This window comes from Vidua macroura, chromosome 8, assembly GCF_024509145.1.
Source record: "Vidua macroura isolate BioBank_ID:100142 chromosome 8, ASM2450914v1, whole genome shotgun sequence".
In the NCBI taxonomy this organism is placed as follows: domain Eukaryota; kingdom Metazoa; phylum Chordata; class Aves; order Passeriformes; family Viduidae; genus Vidua; species Vidua macroura.
The window spans coordinates 18419952-18441241 of record NC_071578.1 but is presented as its reverse complement, the minus strand read 5'-3'; the positions used below and the strand labels follow the sequence as shown (position 1 = coordinate 18441241).

Here is a 21290-nt window from a genome sequence, read left to right as displayed (position 1 = left end):
CACCTGCTACCCACAGAAGGAAACTTGGGAATGAAATAAGTGAGAGTCTCTTCTGTTTTGAATACTGCAGATCTTCACTTTACAGGAACAAATAATTTGCCTGTAAAAGCCTCTGAGATTACTGATATGAGCAAAGGCTTCCTGGATTTAGATTCCTGACTTTATCATGCAGACAACATTCCATTTACTGAGTTTTACCAAAGTTGATAATGTCACAGTTGACTGAGAGAATTAGATTTCAAGAGCTGTTAAACATTTGCAGGACATCCTAAACCCCCACTGAAAATCCTCTAGTTTGTGACCTAAATACAGTTGATTAAACAGAAAGTTTGAAATAAGGCATTGACATTGTATCACTGTCACCAGATAATGCATAGTTCACTCAATCTCACAATATTTTAATCCAGTATTCACTTTGCCATGATATATAAGGCAGGCTTATATATATTTACAAAGATTGCCATTCTTTAAATGCCAATTTTCCTTAAAACAAGCAGCAACAACAACCAGCCCCATACCCTGCTCCAAACCCTATTTGCAATGGTCTTCATTTGCATCACTATTGTACAGATTTACACAGAACAGAAAAAGGGGATCTTCCTATTCTTAGAGACTCTGCCTTGTATGCTACCTGCAGCCACATTCTGCCACTTTCATCCCTTCATAGTTATATATTAAAGTGAGCACACCAGCATCATCCTTATAAAGAATGGAGATTGCATCCAGTTTGGTTGGAACACAACAGGCCTTGGAGGCTTTTTTTGGATTTTGGAGATGCACCAGAGTTTGGACAATAGCATGTTTAGTTGGAGTGACGTTATCTGTCAGAGGGAAGAAGCAACCTCCTTTACACTCAAAAGCCTCATAATCTTTTGGTGCAATGATCCAGGAATCCCAACCAATCTCTTCAAAGTTCACATGGAGGGAAGTTCTCCTGCAGTGGTTGGCTCCAACACTTCTCTTGCTTCTGGAGGAATGCAGGTGGGATCCAGTGATGGCCTTTTCCTCTCCCTGCTGTTCCTCTTCAGATGAAGTGTTGTTCTTCCCTAGTTTCTTGAGCACACTTTCTTGTTCGTGAACAATCATCTCGCGGAGCTCCACTTTGGTCTCCTTTGTTCCATTGCTGCGGTCATTGGAGAACACTACTAACAGGGGCAGGTTTTTTGTGTCAGGGGTAACACTGACATCCAGTTTCCCACAAGTAAAACCACTCAGAGCTTTAGTCTCTATAACAACCTCTAGCTTATTTTTAGTCTCCAGTTTGTCTGCCCTGACCCATCTTTTCACAGCGCTGGACACTTCAAACATCTTCCAACCGCATTCCTGGATATTGTGGGAGACAAGGGAAGATTTGGTACTTTCTGGGTTTTCCCAGTGGCCATCATCTAGAACATCATAAATTACCATGTTTCCTTCCAGCCTCGAGAGAGACCCAACTTCCCTGTGACAGGAGATATAAATTCTCAGCTCAGCTCTGGTGATTTCCTCATATTGTGGAATAGAGATGTTGAAGAACAAAATGTGTTTCTGAAATGGGTTTTCTTCTGGTGAATCTAAAGAAACAACATCTGCAATAAGAAATTAAAATGTGGTTACTGTGTTTCTGAGTGTCCAAGTAACTTGATTTTAAAAGACCATATATTTTAGGGATAAAATAAGAGCATGGTAACACAGCCTTAAATAAAAAAAAAGAAAAATCCTGTCTTCTGGCCAAGTTTCAAGGGCAGAGAGTGAAAAGAGGAAATGGAAGTCCCTGGTGTTGGTAGTATTTTACTGTGATTACAGAGCCAGGTGAGTGTGTGGAGGGAAGCATAAAGAGGCTGCCTAGAACAAGCTATGGATGATGCTGGGCAGTATTAAGTACATAAATAAGGCATGTGCAGAGTTTTCAGATTTAGCAATTTGCTAAAGATATTTTTACAGAAAGAATTTGTAAAAAAATCAATTATTTCCTACTCTTCTGCTCTAATATACATATATAAGTGTCTTTAAGAACTGGCTGTGCTGAAGCTTTTGTTGTTTGATACGTTTGAAAGCAGCTTAGACTGGGAGTTTGGGGAAATAGAAACGTTTTTGAAAGTCCTGAATTGAAGCTCCAATGTCTATCTGAACTGGATCTTGGTGATAAAGTCTTTCGTGCCCAAGTCCCAGACTGTTCCAGGCTGGACTCCTTGAGTTTGTGTGGATTTGTTCATGTTTGTTTGTTGTCTGCAAATCTATGTACAGTACCAGCAAATCTGCCTTGGGAGGGCAGATATTTGGCTGGAAGATCAGATTGGTAGTATTTAAAAGTCATCCCTGATGTCTATTTAATGCTCAATGTAAACTAACTGCTTAATCATGACTGGGTTTTAGGGCAATTTTAATTGGCTGTTGCTGCCATTTCTTCAGACCATTTACCCTGTAAAGCAGTCAGAGGGAAGAGTAGATATGAAAACTATAATCTAGGTCCTATTGTTGAGATTTCTTTCTATTTCAGGACTAGGGACACTAATTTGGGAATTTGGAGTTCGCTGTAGTGCTGTTACCCATGTATGTCTATTTTTTATATAAATAGAAACTTCATTTCTCCCTGCTTCATTTTTGTAACAAGGATTGCACTTACTTCTAACTTTTTTACTGCCTGACGGATCTCTTAAAAGTCTATCTAATGTTACATAGACAGGGATCTTGAGTTTTTTCTGTTGATATAAGCATGACTAACCATTTTCATATAAATCTTTGTCTAACCTAGAATTTTGGAGGAGCAGTGCTGTTCCTAGCAGTGCTAGGACCCAGCAACAAATTTCTCAGCTGGTTGCTGGAGTTTTTAAATATGTACAGAGCCTGCCAAAAAGAAAAGCTCTCTAGCATCAGTCTCAATTATAGGTGATCAAAGTTTGCATGCTAACATAAAAGCTCAGTTTGAAATATCTAGGATTGAGAAGCATGCTTCATGTAAACCTTGTTATTTGGTGCATCATCTTAGCTGAAGCATTTGAAAAGAGAATATTGTACAGTGAAAATATCAAAGAAGAAAACTAAAGGTAACCGCATTTTTTAAAGATTGAAAGAAACAATATAGTAAGAATACAATAGAAATTTTTTATGTTTCATTTCTAAAGAATCTGAGGAAGTTAGGAACTCAGTTTCTTCTGAATTTCAAAAGAAACTGACTATTTACTAATAACGTACTTCTTAAAAAATTGTAGTCCACATATTGAGGACTTTTCCTACCTTCAGTACTGAAGCTCCTTACAATATTGGATGCAGGGATGGAGGACTTGTCTGCAGCATATCTGTTGTATAAATCAATCATGAACTGTGGTGGTTCTTCTTTGGTCTTCACTTGTGAGGGTACTCTTGACAAATTCAAACTTCTTAGTAAATCCATCTTCATATTCTCCAAGAAAGATTTAAAGTTGAAATGGGTCTCATCTTCTACTTCCCCAGGATCATGAAAATGTGCATCAGACTTTCCCATAGCTGATAGCCTGTCCCAGTCTTCCAAAGGCTTGCCTCTTGTCAAACAGGCAATGATGTTGAAAACAGACAGTGCAGCTAATACTCCAAAACAACACATTTCTTCTATATTTACTTTCTGGTGGAGAAACAAGAGAACAAGGGTATTTTAGCTGATTGCCAGTCTTGTTTCAATAAAGACAGAGGAAAGAAGATGTAAGGCAAACAACTGGAATGCCCTTTGCAAATCACTTTCTGGTGTTCTTTTTGCAGTCTGCTTCAAGCCCCAGCCTCTTGTCAGTTGTCAAGCAGATTGGTCGTACACTTGTCCTTATCAGAGTCATTGATGCCATGCTTCAGCTTCTGTTATCTAGCAAAGCTCTTAGTTAATGAAGATTCTGTAAACATCTGACAAACACATGTGGCTGGTGGGAAGGACGTTGTATATTGTAAAGAATCCACATTTCACTTTAGGGTCATCTTTGCTTAATTACATTCTTCTATCACTTCCTTGCCAACACAGAGAGATGCTTTCTTAGGGACACAGAAGTTTACACTGTTTTCAGCAAGACTAGAAAATACAGATCTAGAACAAAATCACTCTATTAGCTATTAGCAAAAAACATCTCACAATTGATTTATACAATCCCTTCACATATGATTCGAAAATGCCCATTAGTTTGATGGAGACCTGTGATTCTGCAAGACATGATCTCATGACATTACAAACAACCTTAAAACTTCTTTCCATTTATCAACCAAGGGCTATTGTTTGTACACAGTGAAATATCTGTTTTGTGTCAAGTTTGCTTTCATGTTGTTTGCAGGCTTGTCCATTTTCATTCCTTTGGTGTATGGGAATTTAGGCTTGTTTTTATAGTATCTTATGTAATATATTTCATAGATTCATGATGGTCAATCCAGTCCAAGAACAACCAGTCATTTTTTCAGCAACCTAAAAATGAAGACAGAACTAGGCCTTCCAAGGCCACATGGAAAGTAAAAAGTCCTTTTGAAGGTACAGAAAATTATCTCTGAAGACATTGTGTGCATGAGAAGAACAGGCCAAGGCAAATTAATTTCTCATGATACAGAAGAAAAAACAGGTTTATTTATGTTAATGAATGTATTATGATTTAATCTAATGATACATAATTGCTTTTTCTGTACTAATAATGAATCATTTTTTCTAAGAACAACTCAATTCATACTTTAGACATGCCAAAAAATCTGAAGAGTATTATGAGCTTTTACATTAACAAAAATCTCATCGCAAACATGTGGTCAAGATTTTGCCTTTTTTGGCCATTCCTCTTGTTTTTTTAGCAGTGGATACACAGCATTTAAAGTGATCCGAGACTTCTGCAATGCTTCCTTATTGTCTGTTCAAGTGACAGCCTGGATCCAAGATCCTGGTTAATTATGTTCCTATGACATAAAGTCAAAAAGGATTATTTGGCATTGATCCTGGTCTCTTACATAGCAAGACTAATATTTACTCAGGGCCTTTGTATTTCCTATCTACATGCAGAGTCAAATTGTTTGTGTTTGGATAAATGGAACTTTTTAAGTGCCAACAGACTTTATCCGAACATATCAAAGAATCAAAAATTTTGATTTTTGTAGCTAAAATATTATCACCTACAGCTAAAAGCCCCTTCATGCCGCATTCATTATTTCATTGTGACTGACTTTACCTTCTAGATAGGAATTCTTGTAACTTTCTGGCTAGTTTAAAGGGTCCCATAGCACTGACATTTTCCCCTTTCAAAGTGCTTGCACAGTGTAATCAAATTACTTCTCAATTTTCTTTCTGATAAACAGATGTTCTTTTTAGTAACCAAAGACATTTTCTCTCCCTGTTTTGGTTTCTTTCTTTTTTGTTTCTCTTTCAGAATTTGAAGGCCTTCTTGACAAGGTGAAACCTAGGGCTATATATAGTTTTCTAGTGGCAGTCCACCAGTGCCACATGCAAAAATAAAATATCCTTTCTTTATGTGGTTCACTACTCCAGTGTGTATCTTTTCAAAGCTTTCACTGGCTGCCATTACACTGCATCATGCTGGGTGCTCAAACTGCATCACAAATCTATGACAGCCACAAAATTTTCAAGAGTTATGACTTTCAAGGGTGCAGGCTTGTACTCAGTAGGAGCAGCCTTCATTCCTTGTGAGTAGGTACCTGAAGCTCTGATTCTGTCTACTTTAAAATCAATTTTAATTACATAGAGTGCAACTAGATCAAGTGATCTATATAAACATCTTTCTCCTCCTGCAAATGCTGTGGGGGTTGCTATATACAGACTCTAAGTTCATACATAAAGGTGTCAAATACTGTCAGGCTAAGTGTCAGCTTTGCAGAAACTTTACAATGAACAGTTTAACTCAGTGGAAATTCCTTTTGAAAGCTGTTCTTTGAGGCTTAGCAGAGAGACATTTTTTAATCAATGTGATACACAAACACATTAATATTGTCCAGTGGTTTATTTTAATTATGCAGCCTTGGCAAGTGAGTTGAATACTCCACAAAAACCTAGACATTGTAGCTGTTGCTATTACCACTGGCAATTAAACAGTGGCCTGAAAGAATGAAATTTGATTTGTTTTAGAAAAAATGGGTTTTAACACTTTGCTGGCCAGTATCAACTGTTTTCATGTTTTATCTGTCTTTACTCATACCATTTTTTTTAGGATTAGTTAGTGGAATTATCTTGACCTGTGTTTATCACTAGTAACTTTCTCTATAAACTCAAGCATTGAGCAGAATGGTTTATAGGATGTTCAAAGAAGTAAAAAGATCTGTTGGAACCATGACAGTGAGGGCATCAGCATCCTTTGGCAGCAGCCGTCTGCATTTGTGCCATTTCAAATGCAAAGTTTCTCTTTCCAGAGAAAGATTAGACACCCAAATTCCAAAGATGAAGAAAGGAGTAACTTAAACTACTAAAAGTGGTTGAAAGCCCTTTTTTGCATTGAAGAATTGACCAATACATCTAAACTCCAAATGAAATAAGCTTTACTAATAAGAGATGTGTATGACTTGTGTAGCAAGGGTATATTTTGAGAACAATCACACTTACAGGTATAATATATATACAGTTTTGCCAACAGAACTTTAAATGCAGTCTTAACCTCTTGGAGTTTTGTAGGTGTCCTTATGAGTATAGCAATAGCATTTTTCCGTATCGACCTTAGATCACAGTGTGGAATCTCTTGCCATAATAGCTTGCATCAGCACATCTTGGAAATAATGTTTTTATCCAAGATATATGGATAAGTATGTTTTAATTCAAGATACAGTAGTTCTTAAGGAAAACAAAATGCTGTGAATGAGAATATAGGCAAAGTAAGTTAATATGTCAGGCTTTTCAGAGCTAGCGATAAATGGGAGCAAGACTAGATGTACATAAAAAGGTAGATTCTCATAGAGAGCAGACATAGCATGGGTTTAAGATACTTTGAAAAATGTTACCCTTATGGCTTTTCTGTAGGAATGATGACTTTCTGACAAATTTTAAATTTTTCTTTATATGTTAGCATTACTCTGTCAATTGTAGTTGAGTTTCTCATGATTTAGAAAAATACAAGATTGTAAATTTTTTAAGGGAGATCCCTAAAAGCAACACTATACAAAGGTTTTTCCCAGTAGTTCTAGTGTAAATTACTGTAGTAATTTACAAAGTGCAAAAGTACTTTGGGAGAAGAACTGCAAACTTGATCAGTGATCTTTTGTCAGGCATAACTGGCAGTCATTACAGGGCACCATAGAACTTTTTACTTCTTAGTCAGAGCTTTTTAGGAAGAATTAGCAAGACCTGCTGTCAGAGTAACCTTGCGAAGTCTCCCATGTATGCTAAATCTTGCTTCTATGTAAGTTAGCAGGAAGTACCACATTTACACACCTCTGAGAAACTGCACCACCTGAGCATAGAAAATTGATGGCAGAATATACCTAGAACTTTCGTGGGATAGGAGCCTTCCAGTTATTTTTTCATTAGAAGGAAGTGTGTGTGCTTAAACAAAGCAACTCTTAGTAGGACAAGGTAGTGCCTAAGATTAGACTGTTTCTTGAGGAGGAAGCACTCCGTATCTTATAATTTGTGTTACCTTAGGGACTTTAGATGTTTCTTCCACTCTTGGTCTCTTTATGCTATTGTATAGCAGGTGGGTGAAAATGGAAGAATGTGGCAAGTGTGTCCCAGAACACGGGGACACTCAGAGGATTGAGAGACACCATGATGGGAACACCAGCTCTTAAAAGACTGCTGCAGTTAAAAGGCTACCATAAAAGTATCAACAGGGGATTGTGTAGGAGTTAGAGGGATGCAGAGACTTTATTTCTATAAAGGCTTCCAATGGAACTGCTGCCAAATGTTTCCCATTTTGATGTTCATTGTTTGAAAAGAAAGTTAATGAAAGTTCTGGAAAGAGTTCAGAAGAGAGCTGTGAGAAATTGTTTTAAGGCTTAGGATAAGAAATCAATCTATTTAAATCTTAGCCAAAATGTAACTTGACCCTAGTCTCTATACTAAAAATACACAGTGAAAGTATTTTGGATAACAGATAAAAGGGATCTAATCAAATAGGTTACAGTAAGATCCATTGAATTGAAGCTAAAGCTCACCAAATTCAGTCTAGGATTAAGCCACTGCATATGAACAAAGAGCACTAACTTTTGGAACAACTATTTGTAGTCCAGTAGAAATATTCTATCACATGAAATCTTTAAAGCCAAATTTATGCATGTTTTTCAAAGATACTCCCAAGCTTAAAACAGAAGTTCCATAATGCATGGTGCAGAAACTGCTGAGCAAGGTTCTTTGATCTGTGCTATGCAGGAGGTCGGTCTGGATGATCATAGCATTTCCTTCTGTCTATTGAAGTGCATTATGACAAGCATTATTTCTTCTATCTATTGAAGTGCATTATGACAAGCTTAACATGTATTTACAAGTTTCCATCTAATTAACAGAATGTAGGAGAGTACATTTATAGAAAAACAAGAAAATATTTTAGATACTACTGTACCTTTAATTTATTAGCTTTTGTTAAAAGCATGTAACAATCTAGAGAATATAAAGAATAATTTACAAAAATATAAATCTTGGTTATTTTATTTTAGTATTTGAACATATTACTATATTGTATGTGTTACTCAGAGAATATGTTTAACAACCTGAAATTATCCAGCAAACCAAAAATGTGGGATATTACATGTCTTTTGTAGAACAAATTATATATTAAGGAAGAGTAACCAAAAATGACTATATTAACATATTGTTTATATGAAAACTTATGCAGTGAACTATAGTTGCATCCTGAAGAAAATATACATTTTAAGCCCTTTATTACAGCATTTTTCAGTATAAATATGCATATTAAGAGTATGAGTGTTTTAGGCAAAAACTTTTGATTTGTGTACAAAAGTGATATTCTAAAATAAGCCTGCCTTTGCAAGTTCACTTCCCATCTTCTTGGTTAACTGAAGAGATAAAATAGCCAGAAAGTAACATATAAAACCATACTTTAGTCCATTGATTATGGAAAACTTTACACTTAAATTTCTCTCTAAACACCAGGTATCTTGGCTAGGTGGGTTAGGAAGGTATCTGTAGAAGTACTGAATTCCTGGAAGATGAATGTGAAAGACAAATGATGACAGTACGACCTATCCTTCGAGGCAAGCACATGCGTTGTTTTAGTCCTTCCGCGTGCTTTCTGTAGAGGAATTGGAGACTTGCATTGGTTCATCAACACAAGTGGATTCATTTCTCCTTTACAACTTCCCAGAGCAGTAAGGCAGGATTTGTAGGCCTTGTTAAAGGTGTGTTTGTATGAACTTATCGGCAGGCACAAGTTTCAACTGACATATTGGGATATACCTTTAAAACAACATTTTTGTTCTCATCTAAGAACAGGACACTGAGTGAGCTCATTTTGTCAGGAACACAGCAGGGTTCTGGGATGCCAGGAATGATTCCTACTGCTTTTACGATGCTCTGGATTGTAGCATGATTTGATGGCCGGACAATCTAGAACAGAGAAGGAAATAGTTATAAGTTCATTTATCAGCAGTCACTTTCCTAGGTGGACTTGGTACAAGCAGTCAGTTTCCTATGTGAACTTGGAAAATCACAACAATTATGCAGTTGTTTGTTTCTCAATAAAGCAAATACGTCATTGTTAGAGTTACAGGGCCATGTAGCACAGCCAGTCCCTCACACTTCCAGCTTCCCTGAGCTGGATGTATCCAACAGATATTTTGTGTTCCGTAGGCTACCTTCATAAATACCAGAGGAGGGCACTGGTGGCACAGCCAGCAGCCCGATGCCCGAAGAAAAATGTCCCTGAATGTACCTGCTACATGCTGGAGGCAGGCATGCAAGAGAAGAAGCCTAAGCTGGGGCATAGTTCTCAGTTGCTAGATGCTATATTTCGTTTTCTAACCTCGTCTGACTTAGAAAATTTGCTACTGTAAGTATTTCCAAAATAACTATCTCTAAATAACTACCCATGTGTTCCAATAGAATTTTTTCTCATGTATGCTAACCTGGAATTAGTTACTTTTTCCTGCTGTAATCACTCTCTTTTAGCAGAGTACTCCAGAAGTAGTGTCCACAAGAGAGAGTACAGAATAGTCAAGCACCCTGACAGAGCCTTTATGATCATAACTGCATGACAAATAGTTAATATCTGTGGTCTTTGCTTCCCTCTGCCTTCATCACCAGGATTTTTTTTTCCCCCATGGGCTAGCCTCAAACTGGGAGAAGGAAAAAAAGGCTGGGAGGCTGGGAAAAGTATGAAGTGAGGATTCACAGCAGCTTTACATCTGTAACCTGTTCAGGGTACTGAGCCACAAAAACCATGGTTTTCCATTTCAACATGAAAAGTTATGTAGTCCATAGAGAGAACAAAGGAGTTGTTTTTAGGATAATTTAGTTTTGAAACATTTGCATTAAGTGTAACATATCAGCAAATCAGATTCAAACCTTAACTGCCATTAAGGCTTTCAGATCTTCCCTAACTAAGCCATTATAAGGAGTAACTATGAAATCTGTCCTTGAACCTTCAAGACATCATCCCTATAGCCAAGTCCCAACAAGTGACCAATCCTGCACAGTGCCTTTCTGTAATTAGCATATGTTAGCACAATTAGCAACAGCATGCTCTCTCTTGCCCTCAAGATTTAGATTTCAAAACTGTCCACAGACAAGCAGCAGTGAGGTGGTCTCACGTTGGTCATGTCAGCATATGTGGGCAGCAAGAGAGAGACAGGAGACTTTGTGTGTTTAAGCAACTGCAGAGTATAGAAATTCAAAGAATTAGAGCTTCTAGAATCAAGTTCTTAATTCAGCCTTTATGAAAAACCTCATGAACTCTTCCTAGCACCTGTGTTATTTCACATTGTTATTTGAATCAGTCACAGATCACAATGTGCTACTGGAACAGCATTTATTGGCCCATGTAGTGGATAGCCATCACTGCCCTCATGGCCAGTTACTGACTTACAGGATTCTTGGCTAACCTGTAGAAGATCCTGCAAGGATCTTCTCCCACTGTGCAGCCTCTACTATCTGCAAGGAACATGTGAACACAGCCTATTTAGACTGAGCAGCTGTCTCCCAAGACAACACTAATACCTAAATGTGGATATGCTATGCACAAAAGTGCTTAGAAAGGAAAATGCTGATGGTAAACCAGTACTCTGTATGGAATCTGGCTGCCTGAGCCCTAAATCCACAGCAGAGCCAGACAGCACACCCATCCCACATCCAGCCAGGCTCTGAACTTTTCCAGCCCCTCTGGAAACCTGGCATCAGTGCTCAATGATCATGGGCTAGGCTTCACATTTAACTTTGTCCCAATGTGCTAAAGTAGAAAGCTTGAAATAGTTAGTTGAATGCCCAGTAATAATGGCACTGAGGAAATGCTAATGTTTTAAATGCTGGCTGCTAAGTTATATACAACACACCAGGTTCTATGACATGCAGGACTGGAATTTATTTGGCAAATGCAGCACTGCAGCCAGCCATACATATAATCTAGTCTTCTTCCTCACAGTTCAGGGAATAAGAAATTCAGCAGGAAGGTAAGTGAATTTACTATGAGAAGATTTGTACCTAAGCTGTTGAGTACCTATCTAAATCAAGACTTGCAATTATTAAAGTGGATGTGCAGAATGATGTACTGGTACTAAAGAAAAAAATAAACCTACAATGTGATGATATCCAACATGCCAGGTATGTAATTCTATCTCCACAGTTCTAAAAGGGTACTTTGGAAATAAGTTGTCTGTTGTCCATCATAGGTTGACTGTGTAGACCATGTCTTTATGAATAGCTTTAATCTGGCCTTTGATACTTTCCTGACTCAGAGCATATGTGAAAGAACAAATTTCTTCCTCAGTAATATTTAGCAATTCTCATGCTCTGAACTGAAATCTTCATTCATGCTGGCGTCCTCTTTCTCTTCCTTTTGAAACAGTCATAAAAAAAAGTTAACACCTTTGAATCTTCTTCTTTTTTTCCCCTCTTAAAAATACAAAGCTAACAAGTAGTAGACCTCTTTCAAAGTAGACCCAATAAATGAATGTGTATCAAACCCAGAATTCCCAAATCCATGTATCTGTGATTTCGTTTCTCTGTTTTTGGTTTTGTTTTGATGTTGTTTTTTTTTTGGTTTTTTTTTTTTTTTTCAGTTGGGTTTTTGTTTTCCTTATTTTGGTTTTTGGGCATCAAGATCCTAGTGAAAGGAAATCCTTATTATATATCAAGTATTTGCTTATATGTCTAGATAAGATATTAAGTAAATGAGCAATATAAGCTTATTTAACTATTCAAGCTAGAAATGGATCCTCTCTCTTCTGGCCCTATCAGCTTTTGTCTAATGATGTTTTGCTCACAAAATGCATCTTTTTTTAAGGGTGGGGTTGTTGTTAGGTTGGGGATTTTTTGTTTCTTGGGTTTATGTTGTTGTGTGTGAATGGTGCATTAGACTATGAGTCTATGGCAAAGGACCCATGTTCCCAGGCTGTCTTTTGTTTTGGATAAGTTAAATAGTGATTATGTTGCATGATCAGTTTGTATTACAACAACAAAGTGGAGTGGTGAGTCTGTGCAAGCTTTAATTTTTGCCAGACTATGTATCAATTTATGTACACCTGGCTCAGCATTGGCCAGCTACACAAGAACATGCAGTCTGATTTGTACACCCTACCCTGAAGCCTGGATTTCTACTGTTCCTGGACTTAAAATTAGCCTACATATCTACTCTTCCTGAAATTATACTGCTTGTTTCAACACAAACATACATCAATCTCCCTGGATGTAAAGTAGGGCAGATTCCTGTTTCAGAGCCTTGAAATTCTGTGCTGTACAGAACTATTCTTTATTTATGTGCCAAATGACCACATACAAAAATGTCAGTTGAACAAATAATCAGGCCATTTGTAGACAGAACTGCAAAATAATTACAGTTGCTAAATATGTAGGTTATGCAGTGCTTCAAATCCTCCCCTCTGCCTTTACTTGAAAGTCTTATAAAATCCTTAAAATTCTTGTCCAATATAGGATTACCAAACTTTCTACTTCTTGCCATAGAGCAGAGTGGGAGTAAGACAAATGTTTTCTTCTCCACTGGCAAATTTCACACTGCTTCTTTAGGAGGAATTCAGTGTGCTTACGTTAGGGTGCTAGAACCAGTTTTCTGGCATTTCTAGACATAAGGTAAATCAACATTTTTGTTCCAGCAGAATTATCTAACATGTTTAGAATTTAGATACAGAAATATCATCTTAATCAGTAATATTATTTTCAAAAGTGACAAGCAGTTTCCTGAAGTTACAAATACCTCAGTGTAACTACACTTTATTTTTCTTCTAAAATATTACAACTGGAATCCAGAAATATGCTGGTAGAATAGCTTGTTTTAATATTAGCATATAATACTTCATACTTCTGCCACTACAATAGAGTATTTGGATGATTTAGTGGGCATAACCATATTTTCATAAGCTACAAAAGTATTTATGCTATGGTTTCAAGGTATAGGATGAGAAATTGTAAGATAAACCCGAGAGTTTTTTCCTATTCTTCAGATGGCATTTGAAGAAAACTGGCAATCTTTTTGCACTCTGATGACTAAGTTGATGGAAACAATACCATTTAAATTATTTAGATCAAGGCAACAAAACTCAATGAAAAAAGGTAAAAATCTAAAGGAAATTCTAATTAAAGAAGTAGGTGGATAAGCAGAACAGTAGGCCTATTGTTTGCAAGCTGACAAGAATAAAAAGGCATACTACCTTGGGCATTGGAAATTCACATGCACCTGCACAGTAGTAAGCATCAAATGATTTGGGAGATATGATCCATTCATTCCAGCCAATATCAGCAAAGTCAACTTTCATGTATCTTCTTGAACAAAACCTTGGCTCATTCCATTGTTTTCGTCTTGCTTTCTTCATCGTTCTCTCATCAAAATTTAGCACCTGAGACTTTTTAAGCGTTTCTGTATTTTCTTGCCCTTTTCTCCTTCGATCTTTGCGTGAGGCTTTTGGTTTCAAGGATCTGTAGGCATTCTCCCATATGTCATGTTTGTTGTATTTATTGTTGTTATAATCTACTTCGGGCAATTCATTGTTCTGAATAGAGCTAGCGAGGTACGTATCCCTCCTAACTCGAGTATCAGTAGAAGCATTAGGGGATAGATTTGGGTCCCCATCGTTGGGAGGGAATGGATCATAACGCTGTAGGGTGCCTGCCACACTGTTAGGTTCAGAGATTGCAAGATCATTGGCATAAACTAGTATATAAGGTAAATGGCTGGCAACTTGTTCAGGGAAGCCCTGGTGTTTCTCCCCAGAATCAAGCTCAGCACAGAGAATGAGCTCTCCAGCTCGTTTTGATTCTTTTACAATGTGTGAAATGTCCTTTGCATGCCAAGCCCCTCGCCTTTGAAGAAGCACGGTGATGTTCCCTTTCACTAGTCCATAGGCAGAATTCTGGTGAATGCTTTGGAAAACTAGGTTGAGCCGTAGGACTGGAGGCAGGTGAAGGAGGCGGCAGGATGAGTTCTTGGACCGTTTACAAAACACCTCCCGGTGCCGAGGGCGCTTGTCAGCATAGAAGTGAAAAGTGGCAGCAAGGATCATTTCTGAATCCTGCATGGATGTCAGATTGAAGCAGTACAAGGGCTTCTGGGCCAAGAATTCTGCAAGAGAGCAAGGAAAACGTGGATGTATATCTGAGACAAAAAACGGTAGTCAAATCTATTTCCATTTAAGTGAATTAACAAATTTTACTTTTCACTTACATCATATAATGTAGTATAGTGAGCTTGTCACTTCAGCTTAAACTATGGTGTGTAAGAGGAGGAAAAAAACCTTAACTATTTAATAACAATATTACAATAACATTGAGAGTGTCCAACATACTGGGCATCTTTTGTACACATGAGGGATAAAATTCTTTCCAGAGACTTTTAGTTCCAGATTCCCTTTCATTCTAGGCAGACAAGAAAAGCAATCCTTGATTGTATTTCATTTATAACAAAGTCAGGCTCAGAGAAGCTGTCAAATTTACCTGTGGCAGAGCTCAGAGAAATACTTTGCTGAAACCAGTAATAGCAGAAACCAGGTTTACAGTTAATATTCAAGATTGTCTAATCTAAAGCTGACCGCAGATTCCTGAAAGATGTCTGGGTACCAACTCTGTGGGCAACAGCTCAACATCTTCAAGTAGTGCACATGAGGCATTTCACAGGGGGGCTGTCAGTAAGCAGTGTGACACATTTTGGGGGTCATTACTTCTCGGAGCAATCCTTCTTTCCAGCACACATCATGTAGGAGCTTTGTTTAAAGCACTGTAAAACACACTTGGTTTCCAAGGCTTGTGTTTAGATCTGCACGAAGTTAGTGACAAATGCTATTGAACAGGATCTGACTCTTAAAATTCAAACTCCATTTGAAACAGCTTCTTTTTAGCTAGTTGAACAGTTTGTGCTCAGCTTACCTCTTTACCATCATTTTGAGGAAGATGAGTAATTAATTTTACACTAAGAACTGCTTACACCGTGTTTATTTAAACAGTAGAAACCTCTCTTGGTGTGTTAAAATGTAATCCCATTCCAGCATAAAAAGATGATTCTTTAATAGTCTATCATTGTGAAAAGTTGCTTTTCTTTTTTTACTAGCTCAAGAGCATATGGAAAATGGTAGCAGAACCAAGAAGTGATCCCTGTTCTCCCAAGCTCACACCACTACTTAGAATGCATCAAAGGATTACAGTTCGTAAATTTGCATCTTTAATTAACCCAAGTGGACCAACCCTTTGGCAGCCCTGTTTGACATACCTGAAAATTCTCTGACAGAGGAAGTAAAAAACCACCCCAAACCAAACAAAACCCAACAAATGCAACAGCCAGGCTTCCCAGAAACATTTATGTTTGTTTTTCAGTGGATGATGAGCCACAGAAATTTTGGCAACAACAGAAAGGCAGTACTGTTAACTGCCACCTGTTGGAACATTCTTTCTTTAAAGCACAGTTTGATTTGAAAGAAGGAAATGAATAGTGCTACACCTTACAAAATTTGTGGTTGCTATCTCCAAGTTAGTGCTGGATAGAACCATGATTTGGACGAAGAGAACAGCAGATTAGCATGATCATTAATCCCAAACCCACATAGGCAGTCTTGGAGTACAAATGTTCAAGTATGCAATTTTCATCTACACCATCTGTATTTTGTTCTTGATACAGTGAAGTGGATCAGCTTGCATTGATGTGATAAGAACTTACTTGTTTCTGTCAGTTCAGGCAGGAGAGGATTCCTGTTAGTAAGCTTTTAATCAACACCAGTCATATGTATAGGTGCTCATACTATGAAAAAAACTTAAGGGTTTAAATTTTATTCAAGTCTTTGAAGCACAGAAATTTAACAAGGCTACTAGATGATTTCTCAGGCCAAGGAAGAGAGTAATTATAATATTTCCTTTAGAACACCACGCTTTACTATTGCATGTTCATTTCAGAAGGCATATGTTTCTAAAAGGACATCTATCTACTGGTTCTCTCCACCCAAGCTGTGTACAGCTGAATTTTTAAATATTTATTTTAGTAGTAGAATGCTCCAAGCACCATCAGCTCTGCAGTTACTGCTATGAAGCACAAGCATTGTTGGGATAAAGACATTTCAAACACCAGTGTCTCAGGGTTTCAGAAGGGAAGGTAACTTGTAATGATAGATCAGAGAAAGGGAGGCTGTAATTCTGTACTCTAGAATGAAACACACCTTTCAAAAGTTAAAATTCTTTTAAAAACAGAATAAGAATCTATGAATCTGCAGCTATTGAAAAGCCAGAAGCCAGGAAGTACAGACTTGTTAGGAATTTAAAAGATTTGGGTTTTGGATGGAGCATAGTTATATTTCCATATTTCGTAAGTTCGCTCAGGCTTTTACCAACTTGTCAAACACGCACTGTCAGCCTTGATTTGGTTTTCTTGCATGTATGCATTATGATACAGGCTTAATTAAATTGCTGCTATTTTCGACTATTCATTAAGGTCTTTGCTTTGTTTAGCACAGAGGATGCATCGTGTTTAGGGAATAAATCTGAGCTGCAAGAGTCAATTTATGGGGAAGTTTCATGGTTAGGCAGTAAATTGCTGCCATGAAGATTAATTCCCCTCAATCTGAGCAATTTAGGTGAAGTTGGACAACAACTTAGTATTTCACGTTTGGTCACAAAACAATTATGACTCGACTAACATCAGCCAGTTGGTGCTGTTTTCTAAAGCTACAAAGTTCCCTGAAAACTGGAAAGCACCTAAAGAAATAAGAAACCTGAGAAATTAGTTCTTAGACCATCTCTCAGCTCCTTTTAAAAACCTAATGAACTCTTGTGAACACATGTAGAGGTGAGCTGAGAGGAGGTGATCAGATGTTTGTGAAGTACTCTTTCTGAAGGGGTGAGTACTGCCAGAGGAATAAAAAAAAAGAGCTGTATTTGGGCTACATGCAAACAGCACATGCATTTATATTTCAAGTGCCTCACACTGAATATTGAAAAATATTACACATTCCATAGCTTAGTCAACACCACCTATACCCTCTAAGGAGCAGGTAGGATGGCAATATAACTGGGTGGTTGAGGAGAACTCAATAATGCATATGACAAAGAACAAATGTCTGGATCAACATTTTGTATCTTTGGAGCCCTCATCTTGACAACTGTAAGTAACCTTAAGGCTTGAGTGTCACCTAACAAACAGCTTTAAACAGCACCGCAGGAACAGACAGTTACAGATGAAAGGTATGTGATAAAACAAGTAAGTCCATTGCTTGGGATAATGAAAATTATTGTGTGTATAGTCTGTTTTGCTTATTTCAATAGGACTGCAATTATTACCTGTGTTTTATGAAGAATGGATGTTCCACACATCTTGTTAGTAAAATGTGCCAATTTCCTCTTTCAGAAAGAAACAGATTTTCTCAGAGAAGATGAACGTGGTGACAGAAAAGGTTTTTCTCTCCTCCCTCATCTTGTATCATTCTATGGTACATTTCAGAGTGTTTATCACTAGCTTGATGAACACAGTTCAAAGGAACAGTGCAGAGGAGCTTCTGCTTTCATGCCATGTTATTTGGGAAAGATGGGATCGAGTAGAGAAGGCACAAAGATAAGACACAGGAGACAGGAGTTTTGGACATAGATATGCCTTATTTCCATTGCAGGGAAAGCCAAGTTAATTTCAGGCCTCTCTGCCTTGGTTGCATGATCAGACAAATGAGCAAAATAATACTGATTTGTATTTGGTCAGCACGGTCTACCTGTGGGTAGAAAATGCCGCAGTTTCAGTTTTTTAAAACAGAATTAAAACTTAGACTACTTTGATGCAAGTAGTGTGTGCATCAGATTATTTGAAAAACTAAGAAAAAGAATATAGTGCAATTCTTGCCTTGTCCCCAAATGCCTCTTGTAGTCCAGGGCCTTATTTAGGTGACAGCCAGTATTAGCTGCTCAGTTCACAGAAAAGCGTAATTGTTAATTGTCATGGAAAACCACCCACTATCCACAGTGGAAGTTCCTTCCTAACCCCTGTTACAGCAACTGCTGGCTAATGATCTAGAGCATGACAATTTATTTTTCTCCTAAGTGCCTGCAATTGCTTTACATAATAACTCCTAGATTTTTAGACATTTTCATTAGCCACTTACTCTTCCATGGAGTTTCCCCCTCCTTGAATACAATTACTTTTTAGTATTACAGTTGACATAGGATAGAACTTAAGTTGGGGTGCACAAGAGAATATGAATTATTGTGCAGTATTACAGTAAGCATTCCCTAAATCACCGTATTCTATACATTGTACTCTATACACTCTATAAGTGTACTCTACATTATATACATTATATACACTCTATACATTGTACTCTATAAGTGGAGGAGAAATAGATAAATGCAAAATTTTCTTTTGTGAGTTTCAATCCAACTGATTTGTCTAAATAGAATAATGAATATTTCTGACAAGGCAGTAATAACTAGATTCTGGAAACTGATGCAGTTCTTATTTTAAGAACTAAGACCTTAGTTACAGCCTGTAAGTGTTAACCAAAGAAGGAAGATGTTTTCCAGAAAAGAGTTTGCGTTTCCTTGGCAAAGGATAACAAATGTATGGACTATTAACTAGGCAAACCTCCTTTTTATTATTTGACGTAATATTGGGATAATGAAAGTGTAGTTTTGACACAATACGTATGTTTCTCCACCCTCATAATTAAGCCAAGGAAAACTGGGGAGAAGGAAGTCAGGTATCTGTCTTCTCAGGTTTGGGCAGTGCAAGAATCTAAGATGCCGAGCAATTTTAGGCGGTCCTGTAGGCGGCACTCTTCCTAGCAGGAACTTCTGAGGCTGCGAGAGGAGCCGGGGAGAGGACCAGCGCCTGGAGCACTCGCTACTAGGTTTATGCTCCGAGTATTTCTGAACAGATCTTTTGGCCCAGTACGATGTGCGCTGGGAGCGGCGCTTCTTTTGCCGCTGGTTTGCATCCACAGCAACGGAGACTTTCCCAGGGGAGGTACTCTCCGGGAAGGGAAGGGAGCCAGGGAAGGTGGGAAGCCGTCCGCAAAGCGAGGGACGACACCCTGCTCGTGTAGGTAGCAAGGGACCCCCCAGCATTCACCCAGAGTGACACCCCCGCAGTCGATGACAACCTCGACGCAAACCCGTCACTTTAAAGCGAAAGAGGAGCGAGGGGGCTCCAGCGGTGCCCCCCGCGCCCGGCCCGTCTTACCCGGCCTGCCTTTGAAGCTGCGGACCGTGTTGCCGTCGCCGGGCCGGCTCCCTTCCCGGTTGTACTTCTCGTAGAGCTTAAGCATGTGGACAGCTACCATGTCCTGAGCGATGCTGCCCAGCCCAGGGGGCGGCGAAGAGCCGCGGCGGGGGTCGCGGCCGGGGGCGGACGAGTCCGGCTCGGCCGGCGGCCGGACGGGGCAGGCGGGCGGGCTGCCGGCGCCCTCCCCCGCCGGCGAGCGGCAGCCCCCATGGCCCAGGGCCCACAGCAGGAGGCAGCAGGTCAGGCGGGCGGCCATCGGGGGATGCTGCGGGCGGGTGGCCGGGCGCGGAGCGGCGGCGGCTGGGTCGCTGCCTGCGTCTGGGTCTCCCGGTTGGCCCAGCCGCACCGGGGCGAGGGGGCGGCGGGGCCAGGGAGGAGGAGGGAGGGTGGGGGCGGCCCCCCCCCCGCCGCTGATGCCGCCTCCGCCGGGCCAATCCCCGGGCCCGGGGGCGAGGAGCTGCGGGCCGGGGGCGGCGGAGCGGGGGCAGCTCCAGTGGTCCGGGTGCGGGGGGACTGCGGGAGGGGACGCTGCATTTCTCCAGCGCGGGGCTTCCCCGCTCCTTAAAGCGTAGCGGGAAAAGGATCTAAATTAATTAGCGGCCAGCTGCTGATGAGAGACACATGTCACCGCCGCCGCTGCGCATCGAGCGCTGCGGCGGCACGGCACCTTGGCTGCCTGCGCCAGCCGGGAGGCGCGGCGGCTTGGAAATAATTTCTGAAAGTTAGAAGCAATAGATACCCAGCAGGGCGGGCAAGCGGGGAGGGGACGGAAGGGTGAGTGGGTAGTAGAGGCAGCGGCAGAATGACAAGGGAAGGGTGTGCATATACGTCCCGAAAGTGGAAGAGTCTTTGCTGTTTCCTCTTTGCTGGCAGAACCGACAGTGCTGTCTTGTAAAGGCAACGCTGTGAATAGTGTTTATTTCAAGGACCCCTGAGTAAAAAGTCCCCGTGAGTCCGTACTCTAGAAGAGCCAGTGTGCGCCAGCCGGGAGTGCAACAAGGGTCACTGATAATTCCGAGCAGATACTTAAATGGTCGGGGTTAAAGGGGCTGTGCATGGGTAAACTTTCGTCATTGGACTATTTCTATGTGTGGTTTGAAGGAGGAGAATACTGGTGTGAATTTCTGAAGGATTTACATGGCTTAGGTCGGAAGGGGTTGATTTAAAAGTGAATGGTGCATGTTGCACTTATTCATCATGTGACACAGGTAGTTCTGAATCATAGGCATCCAGCGGGTATGAATGCTGGTGAAATGAATAGCAGTTTTAAAGACAACCCATAAGGAGAGGGATATATTTTAAGGGAATTTTAAAATTCTGCCTCCTTTTAAAAACCTTTTACTCTAGTAGCCAAGACAGATACTTTTCTTGGAGATTATACAAAGCAATAATAGAAAATTTGTTGGAAAAAGCTACTGTTGCTGTGTATAACACAACTCTTTTGTGCTTCTTTTTTTTTAACCTTGGAGTGTCAAGTCTGAGCAGATACCATTGAAAGCCTCTGAACCACAAGTTTGT

The 21290-nt window shown here is 39.5% G+C and overlaps 2 protein-coding genes across 2 annotated transcripts; both read right to left on the bottom strand.

Annotated features, from left to right (window-relative positions):
* Positions 1-489: 489 nt before the first annotated feature.
* On the bottom strand, positions 490-3562 carry GDF2 (growth differentiation factor 2). Its single transcript, XM_053984004.1, has 2 exons — positions 3217-3562; positions 490-1568 (listed from the first exon to the last, which is right to left on the bottom strand). Exons 1-2 carry the CDS (start codon positions 3560-3562, stop codon positions 628-630), a joined length of 1287 nt encoding a protein of 428 aa, XP_053839979.1. The 3' UTR covers positions 490-627.
* A 4918-nt stretch (positions 3563-8480) lies between these two features.
* On the bottom strand, positions 8481-20101 carry GDF10 (growth differentiation factor 10). The gene is made up of 3 exons (XM_053983799.1): positions 19731-20101; positions 13744-14651; positions 8481-9472 (listed from the first exon to the last, which is right to left on the bottom strand). The coding sequence occupies exons 1-3, from the start codon at positions 20026-20028 to the stop codon at positions 9281-9283; spliced, it is 1398 nt and encodes a 465-aa protein (XP_053839774.1). The 5' UTR covers positions 20029-20101; the 3' UTR covers positions 8481-9280.
* Positions 20102-21290: the final 1189 nt, after the last annotated feature.

Excerpts from the sequence above, each read along its gene's own strand:
- GDF10 (XM_053983799.1), bottom strand. The coding sequence starts at position 20,028 with ATGGCCGCCCGCCTGACCTGCTGCCTCCTGCTGTGGGCCCTGGGCCAT. Across the intron at positions 14,652-19,730 it reads CAGCTTCAAAGGCAGGCCGG|AATTCTTGGCCCAGAAGCCC; the intron begins GTAAGACGGGCC and ends GCTCTCTTGCAG. Across the intron at positions 9,473-13,743 it reads GTGAATTTCCAATGCCCAAG|ATTGTCCGGCCATCAAATCA; the intron begins GTAGTATGCCTT and ends TCTCTGTTCTAG.
- GDF2 (XM_053984004.1), bottom strand. The coding sequence starts at position 3,562 with ATGTGTTGTTTTGGAGTATTAGCTGCACTGTCTGTTTTCAACATCATT. Across the intron at positions 1,569-3,216 it reads AAGGAGCTTCAGTACTGAAG|ATGTTGTTTCTTTAGATTCA; the intron begins GTAGGAAAAGTC and ends TTCTTATTGCAG.